This window comes from Callithrix jacchus, chromosome X (genome assembly GCF_049354715.1).
Source record: "Callithrix jacchus isolate 240 chromosome X, calJac240_pri, whole genome shotgun sequence".
Taxonomy (NCBI): Eukaryota; Metazoa; Chordata; class Mammalia; order Primates; family Cebidae; genus Callithrix; species Callithrix jacchus.
In genome coordinates this window covers 49,863,677-49,883,628 of record NC_133524.1, presented here as the reverse complement: position 1 = coordinate 49,883,628, position 19,952 = coordinate 49,863,677, and the positions used below count along the sequence as shown (strand labels likewise).

General features: G+C 44.9%; 2 protein-coding genes across 4 annotated transcripts; both read right to left on the bottom strand.

The window, feature by feature from the left end:
* Positions 1-1,486: 1,486 nt before the first annotated feature.
* On the bottom strand, positions 1,487-9,103 carry LOC100409965 (G antigen 10-like). Of its 2 annotated transcripts, none has more exons than XM_054251018.2 (5): positions 9,007-9,103; positions 7,828-7,916; positions 7,155-7,278; positions 3,474-3,599; positions 1,487-1,603 (listed from the first exon to the last, which is right to left on the bottom strand). In XM_054251018.2, the coding sequence occupies exons 2-5, from the start codon at positions 7,906-7,908 to the stop codon at positions 1,581-1,583; spliced, it is 354 nt and encodes a 117-aa protein (XP_054106993.1). In that variant the 5' UTR covers positions 7,909-7,916; positions 9,007-9,103; the 3' UTR covers positions 1,487-1,580. The 2 variants fall into 2 exon arrangements, with proteins under 2 accessions (XP_054106993.1, XP_054106994.1); XM_054251019.2 differs by lacking the exon at positions 9,007-9,103 and adding an exon at positions 8,068-8,211.
* A 2,196-nt stretch (positions 9,104-11,299) lies between these two features.
* On the bottom strand, positions 11,300-18,922 carry LOC144581083 (G antigen 10-like). 2 transcript variants are annotated; one of them, XM_078363236.1, is made up of 5 exons: positions 18,826-18,922; positions 17,647-17,735; positions 16,970-17,093; positions 13,287-13,412; positions 11,300-11,416 (listed from the first exon to the last, which is right to left on the bottom strand). In XM_078363236.1, the coding sequence occupies exons 2-5, from the start codon at positions 17,725-17,727 to the stop codon at positions 11,394-11,396; spliced, it is 354 nt and encodes a 117-aa protein (XP_078219362.1). In that variant the 5' UTR covers positions 17,728-17,735; positions 18,826-18,922; the 3' UTR covers positions 11,300-11,393. The 2 variants fall into 2 exon arrangements, with proteins under 2 accessions (XP_078219362.1, XP_078219363.1); XM_078363237.1 differs by lacking the exon at positions 18,826-18,922 and adding an exon at positions 17,887-18,030.
* Positions 18,923-19,952: the final 1,030 nt, after the last annotated feature.

Here is a 19,952-nt window from a genome sequence, read left to right as displayed (position 1 = left end):
TCACATACTTACACACTGGAGTGTCAAGGATACTTTTCTTTTAATCAGTAGAATGATAAATCTCATCATGCTGTCAGCCGTCCCGCACAAAGGTACAAATAAGATTGGTCTGTTTTGGGGCTTTTTTTTTTTTTTTAGATGCAGTCACACTCTGTCACCCAGGCTGTAGTGCAGTGGTGGGATCTCAGCAAACTTCCACTTCCACCTCCCCGGTTCAAGCGATTCTTCAGCCTCAGGCTCTCCAGTACGTGAGACTACATGCCGTGCCACCACACCCGCCTAATTTTCGTACTTTTCGTAGAGAAGGGGTTTTACCATCTTGGCCAGGCTGGTCTTGAACTCCAGACCTCGTCATCCACCCACCTGGGCCCCTCAACCTGTTGGGATTACAGGCGTGACCCACGGCACCCAGTCTAATGTTCGTCTGTACATGAATAAAACCCTGAGATAAGAAAACCCTTGCCAGGCCAAGGCTCTGTGCTGTAATCCTACTCTTTTGGAAGGCTGAGCTGGGCAGATCGCCTGAGCTCAGGAGTTTGAGACCAGCCTATGCAATGTGGCAAAATCTCATCACTACCACAAGAAAAAAAAAAACAAAACAAAGCAGAGAAAAGGAAGCTGGGCGTGGTGGCATGTACCTACTCTCACAGCTACTCAGGAGACTGAGGTGCGGTTATTGCTTGAGCCCAGAAGGTCAAGGCTGCAGTGAGCTCGGATAACACCACTGCACTCCAGCCTGGGTGACACAGTGAGATCCTGTCTCAATTTTTTTCAATAGGAAATAAAAAGTACCAATGTATCAACCTAATGCACTGCAGTAACAGATTAATGGGAAAAATGCTGTGATAATCGAAATAGATGCACCGTTTGATGAAACTCAGCATCTATTCAAAATGAATACTCTCAAAAAATTAGAACAGAATGGAATAACTTACTCTGATAAAGTCCATCTACAAAAATACTACGGTAAACACGATGGAGAAATATTTCCATTTCTCATCACGGATAAGACTAGGATGTCCACTATCACCACTGTACCCCAGGTGGGTCTGCCAAGAAATCAGAAGAGGAAATCAAACTCTTCAAATGGCAGCAACAGACCCGGTGCAGTGCCCCACGCCTACGATCCCAGCACTGTGGGAGGCCAAAGCGGGTGCATCACTTGCACTCAGGAGTTCAAGAACAGACCTGGGAAACATATCAAAACCCGTCTCTCAAAAAACACAAAAGGAAATAGGAAAAAAAAACGCAACTACTCTTATCCAAAGATGATATGACTCTGCATGTTGAAGACTGTAAAGGATCTAGAAGTAAACTTTTAGAATTCATACGCATATTTAACAGGGTGCTGGACAGAAAACTCCATATATAAGTATTGGGTCTCTACATACCAGCACAAACAGTTAGAATATCAAATTCCAAAGAACGATAGATATTTGACAGCACCGAATACCTAGAAATAAAGTTCACACAAGATGCGAAAGACTTCATTGCAAAGGGCTGTATAGCTTTATTGAGAGAACGTTAACGAACAACTTCCCAACTTCAAAGCAGCCTCCATCATTTCAGCGTGTCTTCTTTTAACACTGTGATTGCTTTCCACCTGTACCAGAAACACAACAGTTGGGAACATGACTTAGCAACAGATAATTTAGGTGACCCCAAAGGCATACAAAGCACATTACACTTTGGGTTTTCGAAAATGGGCTACAAACAGAACCCGAAGCGTGATCCTGTGTCTTACATCCAATTAAACCTCTGTACACACTCTGAGGGTACATCTGCAGAACTTAAGGGTAATTTCCTCCCTAAACATCGAGTGCGTCCTTTAAACTCAGAAGCACTTATAATTCACAGTCAGTAATTTGGAAAACACATGTGTAAAACATACTTCAGTTGATTACTCAGGAAGTATTAAAGTCATGGTATTTAAACTTCAGATTTTATCAACTCATGTCCAAAAAGTTGAACCTTACATATAACATTTGATATGATTAGAGCTGATTATATCATCTATGTGTCTACAGTCTTATTAGAAATAGTGGCTCATAAAGACTGACAGTGGGGCAGGGAGCGTGCTTAACACAGGCATCTTCCTACCCACACCGATGCTGAGCATCACTGATCAACATGCCACAGATGATAGAAACTAAACCGTCTCTAGCCATTTGATAACCCAGTCACGCAAGGTTTCTTTGGGAAAAGATTTAAAAACCAATTATTCATTAAGAGCCAGACAATCCCAGGCTTAGCAACATAGTGAGACCTCATCTCTATAGTGAATTAAAAAAAAGAAAAAAAAAAACTAGGCACAGTGGCTTGTGCATGTAGTTCCAGCCGCTGAAGAGGCTGAGATGGGAGGATCGCTTGAGTGTGGGAGGCAGAGATGACAGCTAGCTGAAATCCCACCACTGCACTCCAGCATGGGTGACAGAATGAGACTCTGTCTCAAACAAACAAACAGAAGAAGCCAGAGAATTCAGAATTTGACAGGATCTAACCATACACATTCAGGTCTCCACACAGAAAAACAAACATGAAGCAGAGTGCCCACTCGCTTTCTTAGCAGCAATGAAACCTGAACTCACAGGTTTTCAGATGACACAGGCCAGGGTTTCATGACATATGGTAAACAAATCATGCAAACGGAAGATCTTTGTATCCTATGCCTTCTATCCGTCAGGATCACAGTATGAAAGGACCAGAATGAAAAATGATTTTAACATATCTGACTTAAACTCACTATTTTTATAGTAACCAAAGATAGGTTGAGAAGTTAAAGGATCCGCTCAAAATCTCACAAATGCTGTAAGAGAGCTGGTATTGGAACCTGCATCAAGGGCTTCAGAATATTTCACACCAACTGATGGGTGTTACAAATGTCTTATGTATTTGTTTAAAGCAGACCTTTACAAACAATATGAAAATTATGAGCCACTGGTTGGAGGATTTATACTCAAAAGTTGTCATTCAAGATGACTTTGACTCAGTGTGTTTCTCTATCTGACAGGCTATAGGTCGGGCGCTGAACTACGTTGCAAATAACTACTATGTTAGAAGACCTCTGTTATTGAGGAGGCAGTATTGTTACCTCCCCGTTATTAAAAATGGAATCCTCGGTTCGGCGCGGTGCCTCACACTTGAATCCCGGCACTTTGGGGGGCCGAGGCAGGTGGATCACCTGAGGTCAGGAGTTCGCGACCAGCCCGTGCAACATGACAAAAGCCCATCTTGACTAAAAGTACAAAAATTAGCTAGGCTGGGAGGCGAACGCCTGTAATCCCAGCTACTCGGGAGGCTCAGGCAGGAGAATCACTTCAACTTGGGAGCTGGAAGTTCCTGTGAGCTAAGATGGCACCACTGCGCTCCCCCTGGGCAACAGGGCGGGACTCCATCTCAAAAACAATAGGAATAAGAATATCACACTCTGGAAACAGACACCATGCAATCTGCATGCCTCAGAAATTGCCTACCTGCTTCTGGCGGTTGCACCTCCTCTGGATTTGGCAGGCACACCTCCTGGACATCAGGACTATCTCCACGCTCACACCCAGTCTTCGGGTGAACCTCTTCCTGACTATCAGCTTCAGGCTCCGGCCCTTAAAAATTAAAACAAAATTATCAATTCAAGCAGTAAAATATGAAATATGAATAAGGAAATCACATTCATGCTCTCGGTGTTATTAAATAAAGGCTTTAGCTAGTGTCATAAGAAATGTGCTCATCACAATCCCAGGAACATTATTTCAGGAGTCTGTTAGCAGAAAACAGGAAAACAGGGTTTTCCAAAAATATTACCCCCTTCTTTCCCCAAGACTGCCCTCACAACACTTTGTTGCCTCCTTTGCACTTCTCTGTTATTGGACTTCTCAGTGTCCTTATCGTATTAAATGACTCAAGGCTGAAATGCTTTCTCATAGCACTTACAGTCCTAGCACTTAGACGTCTAATATGGCACGAGTAGCCACCAATAAACGCTGAGTGAAAATCTCTGAAACATACACGAAAAAGCCCAGACTGCTGAACATTCTACAAACCAACTGGTCTATCCTCCTCAAAAATGTTCGCATCAGGAATGACAAAGAAAAATTAAGGAACCATTCCAGATTAAAGGAAAGTAAAACCACATGACAAGTACGTGCAACATGTGATCCTGAACTGCACTCTGCATTATATAAAGAAATTCTATGAAGGAAATTATCTAGGCTGGGCACAGTGGCTCACTCCTGTAATCCCCATCATTCTGGGATGCCAAGATGGGCAGATCAGGTGAGGTCCGAAGTTCAAGACCAGCCTGGCCAACGTGGTGAAACCCCACGTGTATTAAAAATAGAAGAAGAAAAAAAGAAAGAAAGAAAAAGAAACATTAGCCAGGCGCGATGGCCGGCAACTGTACTCCCAGCTACTCAGAAGGCTGAGGCATGAGAATCCCTTCATCCTCAGACGGTAGGCTGCAGTAAGCCAACATCGTACTACTGCACTCCAGCCTGGGCAACACAGTGAGACTCTCTCTCAATCAATCAATCAATGCAAGTGTCTGAATAACTGGCAAAAGTTGAGTACACACTGTACGCGAAATGACTGCATTTTCTCATTGTTAAATTTGCTGATTTTGGTCTTTGTGCAGTGAGAATCCAAGGAATGACTTCTTCTAGGTTCGGACAATATACACACAATCAAGTACACAGGGTGAAGGGCCACAGTACCTGAAACTTTATCTAAACAATTGACCATTTAGAACAGTAAACATAATATCCATAAGTGAGTGTGTGAGTGTGTGGGCAGCAGGGTAAGACAGGGAGGGAACAGATATCAAACTAATAAAGCAAAAGCTATTAACGGTTGCTAAATCTAGGTGACAAGTATGTGACCTCATTGTAGTAAAATTGCAAATTTTCTATTATTGTTATGTCTTCAAAATATACAAATAAATACTTGGAAGAATATATGACAACTACACTGAATTTACAAAGCCAGGAGGTTTCTTTTAGTTGTGGTTTAAAAAATACACACACACACAAACACACACATACACACACACACACACACACACACACGACATAGAATTTATCATCTTAACTATTTTTAAATGTTACAGATCAGTAAGGACCTATGTGTGCAACATTACCAGCAACTAGAAACAAACTTTGCATGTTTGTTTTCCTATATGATGAAAGCTTTAAGTATTCATTTCTTTGTTTCTATCCTTATTTATGTATTTGTTAGCGATAAGGTCTTGCTATGTTTCCCGGGCTGGGCTTGAACTCCGGGCTTGAACTCCGGGGCTCAAGCAATCCTCTCAGCTCAGCCTCCTAAGTAGCTGAGACTATGAGTGCATGGCATTCAACTCGCGTTGAGACCTTGCTCTTAAATGAAAATCTGAGGATAAACCACGGGATTTCTACAATGCTTATATTCAGCCATAAACTACCAAGAGCAGTGGGCATCAGCTAAGAAATCTGAAGTCCACAACACGGATAGGATTTCAGTAACAATTACTATGTAAATTTCTGAGGATTCATTAGCTGAATGCACTTGAGGACTATGGAAAATCTTACACTCATGACACCCATTACCTATTGGGGTAAACAGAAACTTAATCTTTTTCAAATAAAGTTATATTTCTGTCCAAAGGTACTAAATATACTAGTCCATAAATGAACCCCATGTAGAACAAAGCACCAAAAATTACATGGTTTGTGAATCACAGCAAATATACTGTCCTGCACTGAGAATAAGGGAGCGGGTGGACAGCAATTAATGGGTATTGTTGTCAGTCATATTCGAGAAACCTTTAAAATAAATCCCTAAAATAATCCATGACCTGAGTTACATAAATGTTTTGTTTCAAACTGTCTTTTTTTTTTTTTTCTTGAGACTGAGTTTTGCTCTTGTCACCCAGGCCGGAGTGCAATGCTGTGAACTTGGCTGACTGCAACCTCTGCCTCCCAGGATCAAGTAACTCTCCTGCCTCAGCCTCCTGAGTATCTGGGATTAGAGGCGCCCACCACCACGCCCAGCTAATTTTTTGTATTTTTACTAGAGATGGGGTTTCACCACGTCGGCCAGGCTGTTCTCAAACTTCTGACCTCAGGTGATCCACCTGCATCCACCTACCATACTGCTGGGATTACAAGCGTGAGCCGCCACCCCTACCTCAAACTATTTTATCTAGGAGAAATTATTTCTCTCGTGTTGACCTCAGAATAATTACTTTTATGGTCTTTCTAACCACAAGAGGATAGCATCACCTCCTAAACCCAATTAGAAAATCATACTGAATCGGCCAGGCGTGGTGACTCACACCTGTAATCCCAGCACTTTGGGAGTCTGAGGCGGGCAGGTCCCAAGATCAAGAGAAGAGGTCAAGAGCAGCCTGACCAACGTGGTGAAATGCCGTCTCTATTAAAAATACAAAAATTAATTGCCTGTGGTGGTGGGCGCCTATACTCCCAGCTACTGTACTGAGGATGAGGACAGGAGAACTGCTTCAACCCAGGAGGCGCAGGTTGCAATGAGCCGAGATCACGTCACTGCACTCCATCCTGGGCAACAGAGCGAGAGACTCTGTCTCAAAAAGAAAAACAATAGTAAAGAAAAGAACATCGTACTAAAGCAGCTCCACATATGGCAGTATCCCGATTCATTCAGTTTTTATCAAACCCATCACATTAAAATTTCAATCCAAGCAAACAGTGGCCAACGTTCAGTGACTCCGTTTTTAGAGCTAGTCCTGCTCCTCCGACCTGGATCTATTCCTGGGCCACTACTAAGCTACCTTACAGTAAACCATTTGAGTTGTAAGCATTTTCAGCAAAATTATTTACTTCTTTTTACAGTAACGTAGACAGATGATAGAAGGACTCAAACTTTGAAACAAAGCACAAATCTTGCATTCACCAGTCAACTCTTCTTGGATTAAACCCAGTCTCCGAGCCTGCATGATCTTATTCATAACGTGGACATGTTTCATCATAGTGAGGAGTTTCCCTAAGCTAAGCTGCAAACCATATACCCTCCTCACTTTTTCAGTCCACTGCAGCCATTCTTTTCATTGTTTCCTTTCCTCCTGTGCCTGCTATGTGGCAATACATGAGACACACGCCCCACCCCATCCCCCCCACGACAGGCATTCTTCTTCCCTTTCCCTTCACCTTGACCTGAAGATGCTCCCTCATCTTCTCCCTCCTGAGCAGGTACAGGATCCTGACTTTCAGCTGCCGGTTCCCCTTCTTCAGGTTTTGGTGGTACCACTTCTTCATCACTGAACTGCTCGGGCTAGGGAAAGTGTGTGGGGGTGTGTGTGTGTGTGTGTGTGTGTGTGTGTTTGCAAATCAAGAAAAAACAGGTTTCTTGTTAATACAAGATTACATATATATATACATATACAGAATACACAGATATTTCTGATCATAACTAAGACTAAAGACAGTTCTTCTTCATGAGACAGCAGGAAGGAGAGGAAAAGAAAAACAAAAACAAAAAACAGACATTTCTCCAAATCCATTGTCCATGCCCAATAAGGTTACTCCACCCACAGGAAGCTTACTGTGAGAACAGTGACCCACAAGGACTTTGGAAGCTATTACACGATGTGTATCATCTGTCATTTACAAGCCCACCATGAGAAAAATGTCATGGGCAAAAGCTGAAGAACACGAGAGAGAAACAAAATCCACCTGAATCAATGTTCCCTTCACGAGACGCCATAATCATTTTTATCAGCATGAAAGAATTTTATCAGTGTCTATACACCTATGCAACAACATTATCACAAATATTACTGTCTGCTAATAGAAAATATCGAATTAACATTAAAGCACTCACCAGCATACGCCCAATCATCTCAGGAGGTTCTATACGGCGTCTTGGATTAGGCCGATAGGTTGATCTTCCACGCCAACTCATATTTCTCGCTGAAAAAACAGCAATAAAAAAAATCGTGATTGGGAACGTGCACTTGCGAGGACAGCTATATTCGATCACTTCCGTGGCTAAACGGTAACTTCTCATTTATTTTTGAAAACACTCTCACAATAAGTCCCTCAGTTAAGCAGACGCGTGTACCTTTTCTAAGTGCCTGCAAAGCCACTTATGCTGGCCATGCTGGCAGAACAATCATCTTAAGGCGTGTGGCAAAACGCAGCAGACATGTTTTCTCTAAATTTCTTTTGGATGCGCGGTCTCGCTCTGTTGCTCAGGCTGGAGTGCAGCAGCGCGGTCACAGATCGCTGAAGCCTTGACCTCCCTGCTCAAGGGAACCGCCCTCCTCAGATGAGGTTTCCTTTCACGAGTGAACCCCACATGAAAACACTAGTGAATCACAATTCCCCTGACTACTGCTTGTGGCACACTCCCACTTACTAGAGCCAGTCACCCCCCTCAAATCAAGTTTGCTTGGACGGCACAGCCTCGCCCAGTCCTTCCCGTTGTTTCCGGACCCTCCATGGTGGAGGTGAGACCTGGCGTGGCTTCTCACTCGGGCGCTCTGCTCTCCACGATGCTAGGGGGCGCGAAGCAGCCCGCAGCCTTCCCAGATGCCAGGCCCGGTCTTCACTTTCCACCTCGCACCCATCCCCTCGCCCCCACCCACGGGGACCCATTCAGGACTCAGGAATCTGCCCTGTAGGGGGGCTTCTGGCACCTCAGGACTTCCATTCCTCCAACATCACCCCCAGCACTCGCCCCAGCTTCACCTGAGCCCCGGACCGCCTCCCTTCTGCGGCCCACCTTCCTCGCTGTCCTGGCCCCTTCACGACCACAAAGCTCATGGTGGCCTCGCAGCATGTAAAGAGGAGGATGACCTCCAGGCCCTGCTCTTTCGAGGTAAGGAGGCCCTTCTCTTTCAGAAGCCATGAGGCCCTTGTCTCTCAAGGGCCACGAGGCCCTTCTCTCTCAGAGACCACAGACCACGCAGCAGGACCCGCCGGACCCCCACGAAGCTCACTGCCTCCTCCTCAGCCTCACTCACACTTCAGTGCCTCGGGGGACTGCTTTCAGACCTACCAGATGAGTCTCCGTAGAGGAAAAAGAATCCGGATGGCAGGAACGCGACACCGCACCCTCACAGCTGCCTGGCGTTCTTCACGCGAGCGAACGCACCAACCGGAAGACGGTCAGTGGACATGCGCACTGAGACGGGAGCCCAAGGAGCATGCGCGGCTGTGGGTGGGAAAGGGAGGGCTGCCGTTACAAGCCCCACACCCCAAACTCCCAAGTCCCATCCCCGCTGAGGATAACGGAATCCGACCTCCCTCTGCTGTTTCCTACGCCTCGGGGACTCAAATCCCTCAAATAGTGCTCCCCTCAAAACTCACTCCACCTTCAACTGAACCCCCCTCCCATCCAGGGCCCTCCCTCGCTCTGGCCTCACCATGGGGGCTGGGACCATGGAGACTGCCTGGAAAGACATTTAGACCACCTGCTGAAACAGAAATAACGACCTACCCCAAAAAGAGATCGTTCACCACGAACAAGTCAGAGAAAGAGACTGAAAGAAAAATGAATACAACCTCAAGGACCTGTAGGAAATTACTCGAACATCTATCATTTGTAGCATCAGAATCGCCGAAGGAGAAGTGACGGTACCCGTGAAACAGGAGCCAAGGACAGCCAGAGTGACACCGTTTGAAAAGCAACTCCCATCTTGAAACTAACAAGACACATTCCTTACCAATCACAACCCATGGCCCCAACATGTTCGTAGTTGAGAAAACAGACTAAAGGTACCTACAAGGACATGCTCCCACAGCAGCGGAAAGTGCAGGGGTCCCAACACTCGTAGCAATATATGCTTTCAAAATAATTATGCTGTCACATACTTACACACTGGAGTGTCAAGGATACTTTTCTTTTAATCAGTAGAATGATAAATCTCATCATGCTGTCAGCCGTCCCGCACAAAGGTACAAATAAGATTGGTCTGTTTTGGGGCTTTTTTTTTTTTTTAGATGCAGTCACACTCTGTCACCCAGGCTGTAGTGCAGTGGTGGGATCTCAGCAAACTTCCACTTCCACCTCCCCGGTTCAAGCGATTCTTCAGCCTCAGGCTCTCCAGTACGTGAGACTACATGCCGTGCCACCACACCCGCCTAATTTTCGTACTTTTCGTAGAGAAGGGGTTTTACCATCTTGGCCAGGCTGGTCTTGAACTCCAGACCTCGTCATCCACCCACCTGGGCCCCTCAACCTGTTGGGATTACAGGCGTGACCCACGGCACCCAGTCTAATGTTCGTCTGTACATGAATAAAACCCTGAGATAAGAAAACCCTTGCCAGGCCAAGGCTCTGTGCTGTAATCCTACTCTTTTGGAAGGCTGAGCTGGGCAGATCGCCTGAGCTCAGGAGTTTGAGACCAGCCTATGCAATGTGGCAAAATCTCATCACTACCACAAGAAAAAAAAAAAACAAAAAAAAGCAGAGAAAAGGAAGCTGGGCGTGGTGGCATGTACCTACTCTCACAGCTACTCAGGAGACTGAGGTGCGGTTATTGCTTGAGCCCAGAAGGTCAAGGCTGCAGTGAGCTCGGATAACACCACTGCACTCCAGCCTGGGTGACACAGTGAGATCCTGTCTCAATTTTTTTCAGTAGGAAATAAAAAGTACCAATGTATCAACCTAATGCACTGCAGTAACAGATTAATGGGAAAAATGCTGTGATAATCGAAATAGATGCACCGTTTGATGAAACTCAGCATCTATTCAAAATGAATACTCTCAAAAAATTAGAACAGAATGGAATAACTTACTCTGATAAAGTCCATCTACAAAAATACTACGGTAAACACGATGGAGAAATATTTCCATTTCTCATCACGGATAAGACTAGGATGTCCACTATCACCACTGTACCCCAGGTGGGTCTGCCAAGAAATCAGAAGAGGAAATCAAACTCTTCAAATGGCAGCAACAGACCCGGTGCAGTGCCCCACGCCTACGATCCCAGCACTGTGGGAGGCCAAAGCGGGTGCATCACTTGCACTCAGGAGTTCAAGAACAGACCTGGGAAACATATCAAAACCCGTCTCTCAAAAAACACAAAAGGAAATAGGAAAAAAAAACGCAACTACTCTTATCCAAAGATGATATGACTCTGCATGTTGAAGACTGTAAAGGATCTAGAAGTAAACTTTTAGAATTCATACGCATATTTAACAGGGTGCTGGACAGAAAACTCCATATATAAGTATTGGGTCTCTACATACCAGCACAAACAGTTAGAATATCAAATTCCAAAGAACGATAGATATTTGACAGCACCGAATACCTAGAAATAAAGTTCACACAAGATGCGAAAGACTTCATTGCAAAGGGCTGTATAGCTTTATTGAGAGAACGTTAACGAACAACTTCCCAACTTCAAAGCAGCCTCCATCATTTCAGCGTGTCTTCTTTTAACACTGTGATTGCTTTCCACCTGTACCAGAAACACAACAGTTGGGAACATGACTTAGCAACAGATAATTTAGGTGACCCCAAAGGCATACAAAGCACATTACACTTTGGGTTTTCGAAAATGGGCTACAAACAGAACCCGAAGCGTGATCCTGTGTCTTACATCCAATTAAACCTCTGTACACACTCTGAGGGTACATCTGCAGAACTTAAGGGTAATTTCCTCCCTAAACATCGAGTGCGTCCTTTAAACTCAGAAGCACTTATAATTCACAGTCAGTAATTTGGAAAACACATGTGTAAAACATACTTCAGTTGATTACTCAGGAAGTATTAAAGTCATGGTATTTAAACTTCAGATTTTATCAACTCATGTCCAAAAAGTTGAACCTTACATATAACATTTGATATGATTAGAGCTGATTATATCATCTATGTGTCTACAGTCTTATTAGAAATAGTGGCTCATAAAGACTGACAGTGGGGCAGGGAGCGTGCTTAACACAGGCATCTTCCTACCCACACCGATGCTGAGCATCACTGATCAACATGCCACAGATGATAGAAACTAAACCGTCTCTAGCCATTTGATAACCCAGTCACGCAAGGTTTCTTTGGGAAAAGATTTAAAAACCAATTATTCATTAAGAGCCAGACAATCCCAGGCTTAGCAACATAGTGAGACCTCATCTCTATAGTGAATTAAAAAAAAGAAAAAAAAAAACTAGGCACAGTGGCTTGTGCATGTAGTTCCAGCCGCTGAAGAGGCTGAGATGGGAGGATCGCTTGAGTGTGGGAGGCAGAGATGACAGCTAGCTGAAATCCCACCACTGCACTCCAGCATGGGTGACAGAATGAGACTCTGTCTCAAACAAACAAACAGAAGAAGCCAGAGAATTCAGAATTTGACAGGATCTAACCATACACATTCAGGTCTCCACACAGAAAAACAAACATGAAGCAGAGTGCCCACTCGCTTTCTTAGCAGCAATGAAACCTGAACTCACAGGTTTTCAGATGACACAGGCCAGGGTTTCATGACATATGGTAAACAAATCATGCAAACGGAAGATCTTTGTATCCTATGCCTTCTATCCGTCAGGATCACAGTATGAAAGGACCAGAATGAAAAATGATTTTAACATATCTGACTTAAACTCACTATTTTTATAGTAACCAAAGATAGGTTGAGAAGTTAAAGGATCCGCTCAAAATCTCACAAATGCTGTAAGAGAGCTGGTATTGGAACCTGCATCAAGGGCTTCAGAATATTTCACACCAACTGATGGGTGTTACAAATGTCTTATGTATTTGTTTAAAGCAGACCTTTACAAACAATATGAAAATTATGAGCCACTGGTTGGAGGATTTATACTCAAAAGTTGTCATTCAAGATGACTTTGACTCAGTGTGTTTCTCTATCTGACAGGCTATAGGTCGGGCGCTGAACTACGTTGCAAATAACTACTATGTTAGAAGACCTCTGTTATTGAGGAGGCAGTATTGTTACCTCCCCGTTATTAAAAATGGAATCCTCGGTTCGGCGCGGTGCCTCACACTTGAATCCCGGCACTTTGGGGGGCCGAGGCAGGTGGATCACCTGAGGTCAGGAGTTCGCGACCAGCCCGTGCAACATGACAAAAGCCCATCTTGACTAAAAGTACAAAAATTAGCTAGGCTGGGAGGCGAACGCCTGTAATCCCAGCTACTCGGGAGGCTCAGGCAGGAGAATCACTTCAACTTGGGAGCTGGAAGTTCCTGTGAGCTAAGATGGCACCACTGCGCTCCCCCTGGGCAACAGGGCGGGACTCCATCTCAAAAACAATAGGAATAAGAATATCACACTCTGGAAACAGACACCATGCAATCTGCATGCCTCAGAAATTGCCTACCTGCTTCTGGCGGTTGCACCTCCTCTGGATTTGGCAGGCACACCTCCTGGACATCAGGACTATCTCCACGCTCACACCCAGTCTTCGGGTGAACCTCTTCCTGACTATCAGCTTCAGGCTCCGGCCCTTAAAAATTAAAACAAAATTATCAATTCAAGCAGTAAAATATGAAATATGAATAAGGAAATCACATTCATGCTCTCGGTGTTATTAAATAAAGGCTTTAGCTAGTGTCATAAGAAATGTGCTCATCACAATCCCAGGAACATTATTTCAGGAGTCTGTTAGCAGAAAACAGGAAAACAGGGTTTTCCAAAAATATTACCCCCTTCTTTCCCCAAGACTGCCCTCACAACACTTTGTTGCCTCCTTTGCACTTCTCTGTTATTGGACTTCTCAGTGTCCTTATCGTATTAAATGACTCAAGGCTGAAATGCTTTCTCATAGCACTTACAGTCCTAGCACTTAGACGTCTAATATGGCACGAGTAGCCACCAATAAACGCTGAGTGAAAATCTCTGAAACATACACGAAAAAGCCCAGACTGCTGAACATTCTACAAACCAACTGGTCTATCCTCCTCAAAAATGTTCGCATCAGGAATGACAAAGAAAAATTAAGGAACCATTCCAGATTAAAGGAAAGTAAAACCACATGACAAGTACGTGCAACATGTGATCCTGAACTGCACTCTGCATTATATAAAGAAATTCTATGAAGGAAATTATCTAGGCTGGGCACAGTGGCTCACTCCTGTAATCCCCATCATTCTGGGATGCCAAGATGGGCAGATCAGGTGAGGTCCGAAGTTCAAGACCAGCCTGGCCAACGTGGTGAAACCCCACGTGTATTAAAAATAGAAGAAGAAAAAAAGAAAGAAAGAAAAAGAAACATTAGCCAGGCGCGATGGCCGGCAACTGTACTCCCAGCTACTCAGAAGGCTGAGGCATGAGAATCCCTTCATCCTCAGACGGTAGGCTGCAGTAAGCCAACATCGTACTACTGCACTCCAGCCTGGGCAACACAGTGAGACTCTCTCTCAATCAATCAATCAATGCAAGTGTCTGAATAACTGGCAAAAGTTGAGTACACACTGTACGCGAAATGACTGCATTTTCTCATTGTTAAATTTGCTGATTTTGGTCTTTGTGCAGTGAGAATCCAAGGAATGACTTCTTCTAGGTTCGGACAATATACACACAATCAAGTACACAGGGTGAAGGGCCACAGTACCTGAAACTTTATCTAAACAATTGACCATTTAGAACAGTAAACATAATATCCATAAGTGAGTGTGTGAGTGTGTGGGCAGCAGGGTAAGACAGGGAGGGAACAGATATCAAACTAATAAAGCAAAAGCTATTAACGGTTGCTAAATCTAGGTGACAAGTATGTGACCTCATTGTAGTAAAATTGCAAATTTTCTATTATTGTTATGTCTTCAAAATATACAAATAAATACTTGGAAGAATATATGACAACTACACTGAATTTACAAAGCCAGGAGGTTTCTTTTAGTTGTGGTTTAAAAAATACACACACACACAAACACACACATACACACACACACACACACACACACACACGACATAGAATTTATCATCTTAACTATTTTTAAATGTTACAGATCAGTAAGGACCTATGTGTGCAACATTACCAGCAACTAGAAACAAACTTTGCATGTTTGTTTTCCTATATGATGAAAGCTTTAAGTATTCATTTCTTTGTTTCTATCCTTATTTATGTATTTGTTAGCGATAAGGTCTTGCTATGTTTCCCGGGCTGGGCTTGAACTCCGGGCTTGAACTCCGGGGCTCAAGCAATCCTCTCAGCTCAGCCTCCTAAGTAGCTGAGACTATGAGTGCATGGCATTCAACTCGCGTTGAGACCTTGCTCTTAAATGAAAATCTGAGGATAAACCACGGGATTTCTACAATGCTTATATTCAGCCATAAACTACCAAGAGCAGTGGGCATCAGCTAAGAAATCTGAAGTCCACAACACGGATAGGATTTCAGTAACAATTACTATGTAAATTTCTGAGGATTCATTAGCTGAATGCACTTGAGGACTATGGAAAATCTTACACTCATGACACCCATTACCTATTGGGGTAAACAGAAACTTAATCTTTTTCAAATAAAGTTATATTTCTGTCCAAAGGTACTAAATATACTAGTCCATAAATGAACCCCATGTAGAACAAAGCACCAAAAATTACATGGTTTGTGAATCACAGCAAATATACTGTCCTGCACTGAGAATAAGGGAGCGGGTGGACAGCAATTAATGGGTATTGTTGTCAGTCATATTCGAGAAACCTTTAAAATAAATCCCTAAAATAATCCATGACCTGAGTTACATAAATGTTTTGTTTCAAACTGTCTTTTTTTTTTTTTTCTTGAGACTGAGTTTTGCTCTTGTCACCCAGGCCGGAGTGCAATGCTGTGAACTTGGCTGACTGCAACCTCTGCCTCCCAGGATCAAGTAACTCTCCTGCCTCAGCCTCCTGAGTATCTGGGATTAGAGGCGCCCACCACCACGCCCAGCTAATTTTTTGTATTTTTACTAGAGATGGGGTTTCACCACGTCGGCCAGGCTGTTCTCAAACTTCTGACCTCAGGTGATCCACCTGCATCCACCTACCATACTGCTGGGATTACAAGCGTGAGCCGCCACCCCTACCTCAAACTATTTTATCTAGGAGAAATTATTTCTCTCGTGTTGACCTCAGAATAATTACTTTTATGGTCTTTCTAACCACAAGAGGATAGCATCACCTCCTAAACCCAATTAGAAAATCATACTGAATCGGCCAGGCGTGGTGACTCACACCTGTAATCCCAGCACTTTGGGAGTCTGAGGCGGGCAGGTCCCAAGATCAAGAGAAGAGGTCAAGAGCAGCCTGACCAACGTGGTGAAATGCCGTCTCTATTAAAAATACAAAAATTAATTGCCTGTGGTGGTGGGCGCCTATACTCCCAGCTACTGTACTGAGGATGAGGACAGGAGAACTGCTTCAACCCAGGAGGCGCAGGTTGCAATGAGCCGAGATCACGTCACTGCACTCCATCCTGGGCAACAGAGCGAGAGACTCTGTCTCAAAAAGAAAAACAATAGTAAAGAAAAGAACATCGTACTAAAGCAGCTCCACATATGGCAGTATCCCGATTCATTCAGTTTTTATCAAACCCATCACATTAAAATTTCAATCCAAGCAAACAGTGGCCAACGTTCAGTGACTCCGTTTTTAGAGCTAGTCCTGCTCCTCCGACCTGGATCTATTCCTGGGCCACTACTAAGCTACCTTACAGTAAACCATTTGAGTTGTAAGCATTTTCAGCAAAATTATTTACTTCTTTTTACAGTAACGTAGACAGATGATAGAAGGACTCAAACTTTGAAACAAAGCACAAATCTTGCATTCACCAGTCAACTCTTCTTGGATTAAACCCAGTCTCCGAGCCTGCATGATCTTATTCATAACGTGGACATGTTTCATCATAGTGAGGAGTTTCCCTAAGCTAAGCTGCAAACCATATACCCTCCTCACTTTTTCAGTCCACTGCAGCCATTCTTTTCATTGTTTCCTTTCCTCCTGTGCCTGCTATGTGGCAATACATGAGACACACGCCCCACCCCATCCCCCCCACGACAGGCATTCTTCTTCCCTTTCCCTTCACCTTGACCTGAAGATGCTCCCTCATCTTCTCCCTCCTGAGCAGGTACAGGATCCTGACTTTCAGCTGCCGGTTCCCCTTCTTCAGGTTTTGGTGGTACCACTTCTTCATCACTGAACTGCTCGGGCTAGGGAAAGTGTGTGGGTGTGTGTGTGTGTGTGTGTGTGTGTGTGTGTGTGTTTGCAAATCAAGAAAAAACAGGTTTCTTGTTAATACAAGATTACATATATATATACATATACAGAATACACAGATATTTCTGATCATAACTAAGACTAAAGACAGTTCTTCTTCATGAGACAGCAGGAAGGAGAGGAAAAGAAAAACAAAAACAAAAAACAGACATTTCTCCAAATCCATTGTCCATGCCCAATAAGGTTACTCCACCCACAGGAAGCTTACTGTGAGAACAGTGACCCACAAGGACTTTGGAAGCTATTACACGATGTGTATCATCTGTCATTTACAAGCCCACCATGAGAAAAATGTCATGGGCAAAAGCTGAAGAACACGAGAGAGAAACAAAATCCACCTGAATCAATGTTCCCTTCACGAGACGCCATAATCATTTTTATCAGCATGAAAGAATTTTATCAGTGTCTATACACCTATGCAACAACATTATCACAAATATTACTGTCTGCTAATAGAAAATATCGAATTAACATTAAAGCACTCACCAGCATACGCCCAATCATCTCAGGAGGTTCTATACGGCGTCTTGGATTAGGCCGATAGGTTGATCTTCCACGCCAACTCATATTTCTCGCTGAAAAAACAGCAATAAAAAAAATCGTGATTGGGAACGTGCACTTGCGAGGACAGCTATATTCGATCACTTCCGTGGCTAAACGGTAACTTCTCATTTATTTTTGAAAACACTCTCACAATAAGTCCCTCAGTTAAGCAGACGCGTGTACCTTTTCTAAGTGCCTGCAAAGCCACTTATGCTGGCCATGCTGGCAGAACAATCATCTTAAGGCGTGTGGCAAAACGCAGCAGACATGTTTTCTCTAAATTTCTTTTGGATGCGCGGTCTCGCTCTGTTGCTCAGGCTGGAGTGCAGCAGCGCGGTCACAGATCGCTGAAGCCTTGACCTCCCTGCTCAAGGGAACCGCCCTCCTCAGATGAGGTTTCCTTTCACGAGTGAACCCCACATGAAAACACTAGTGAATCACAATTCCCCTGACTACTGCTTGTGGCACACTCCCACTTACTAGAGCCAGTCACCCCCCTCAAATCAAGTTTGCTTGGACGGCACAGCCTCGCCCAGTCCTTCCCGTTGTTTCCGGACCCTCCATGGTGGAGGTGAGACCTGGCGTGGCTTCTCACTCGGGCGCTCTGCTCTCCACGATGCTAGGGGGCGCGAAGCAGCCCGCAGCCTTCCCAGATGCCAGGCCCGGTCTTCACTTTCCACCTCGCACCCATCCCCTCGCCCCCACCCACGGGGACCCATTCAGGACTCAGGAATCTGCCCTGTAGGGGGGCTTCTGGCACCTCAGGACTTCCATTCCTCCAACATCACCCCCAGCACTCGCCCCAGCTTCACCTGAGCCCCGGACCGCCTCCCTTCTGCGGCCCACCTTCCTCGCTGTCCTGGCCCCTTCACGACCACAAAGCTCATGGTGGCCTCGCAGCATGTAAAGAGGAGGATGACCTCCAGGCCCTGCTCTTTCGAGGTAAGGAGGCCCTTCTCTTTCAGAAGCCATGAGGCCCTTGTCTCTCAAGGGCCACGAGGCCCTTCTCTCTCAGAGACCACAGACCACGCAGCAGGACCCGCCGGACCCCCACGAAGCTCACTGCCTCCTCCTCAGCCTCACTCACACTTCAGTGCCTCGGGGGACTGCTTTCAGACCTACCAGATGAGTCTCCGTAGAGGAAAAAGAATCCGGATGGCAGGAACGCGACACCGCACCCTCACAGCTGCCTGGCGTTCTTCACGCGAGCGAACGCACCAACCGGAAGACGGTCAGTGGACATGCGCACTGAGACGGGAGCCCAAGGAGCATGCGCGGCTGTGGGTGGGAAAGGGAGGGCTGCCGTTACAAGCCCCACACCCCAAACTCCCAAGTCCCATCCCCGCTGAGGATAACGGAATCCGACCTCCCTCTGCTGTTTCCTACGCCTCGGGGACTCAAATCCCTCAAATAGTGCTCCCCTCAAAACTCACTCCACCTTCAACTGAACCCCCCTCCCATCCAGGGCCCTCCCTCGCTCTGGCCTCACCATGGGGGCTGGGACCATGGAGACTGCCTGGAAAGACATTTAGACCACCTGCTGAAACAGAAATAACGACCTACCCCAAAAAGAGATCGTTCACCACGAACAAGTCAGAGAAAGAGACTGAAAGAAAAATGAATACAACCTCAAGGACCTGTAGGAAATTACTCGAACATCTATCATTTGTAGCATCAGAATCGCCGAAGGAGAAGTGACGGTACCCGTGAAACAGGAGCCAAGGACAGCCAGAGTGACACCGTTTGAAAAGCAACTCCCATCTTGAAACTAACAAGACACATTCCTTACCAATCACAACCCATGGCCCCAACATGTTCGTAGTTGAGAAAACAGACTAAAGGTACCTACAAGGACATGCTCCCACAGCAGCGGAAAGTGCAGGGGTCCCAACACTCGTAGCAATATATGCTTTCAAAATAATTATGCTGTCACATACTTACACACTGGAGTGTCAAGGATACTTTTCTTTTAATCAGTAGAATGATAAATCTCATCATGCTGTCAGCCGTCCCGCACAAAGGTACAAATAAGATTGGTCTGTTTTGGGGCTTTTTTTTTTTTTTAGATGCAGTCACACTCTGTCACCCAGGCTGTAGTGCAGTGGTGGGATCTCAGCAAACTTCCACTTCCACCTCCCCGGTTCAAGCGATTCTTCAGCCTCAGGCTCTCCAGTACGTGAGACTACATGCCGTGCCACCACACCCGCCTAATTTTCGTACTTTTCGTAGAGAAGGGGTTTTACCATCTT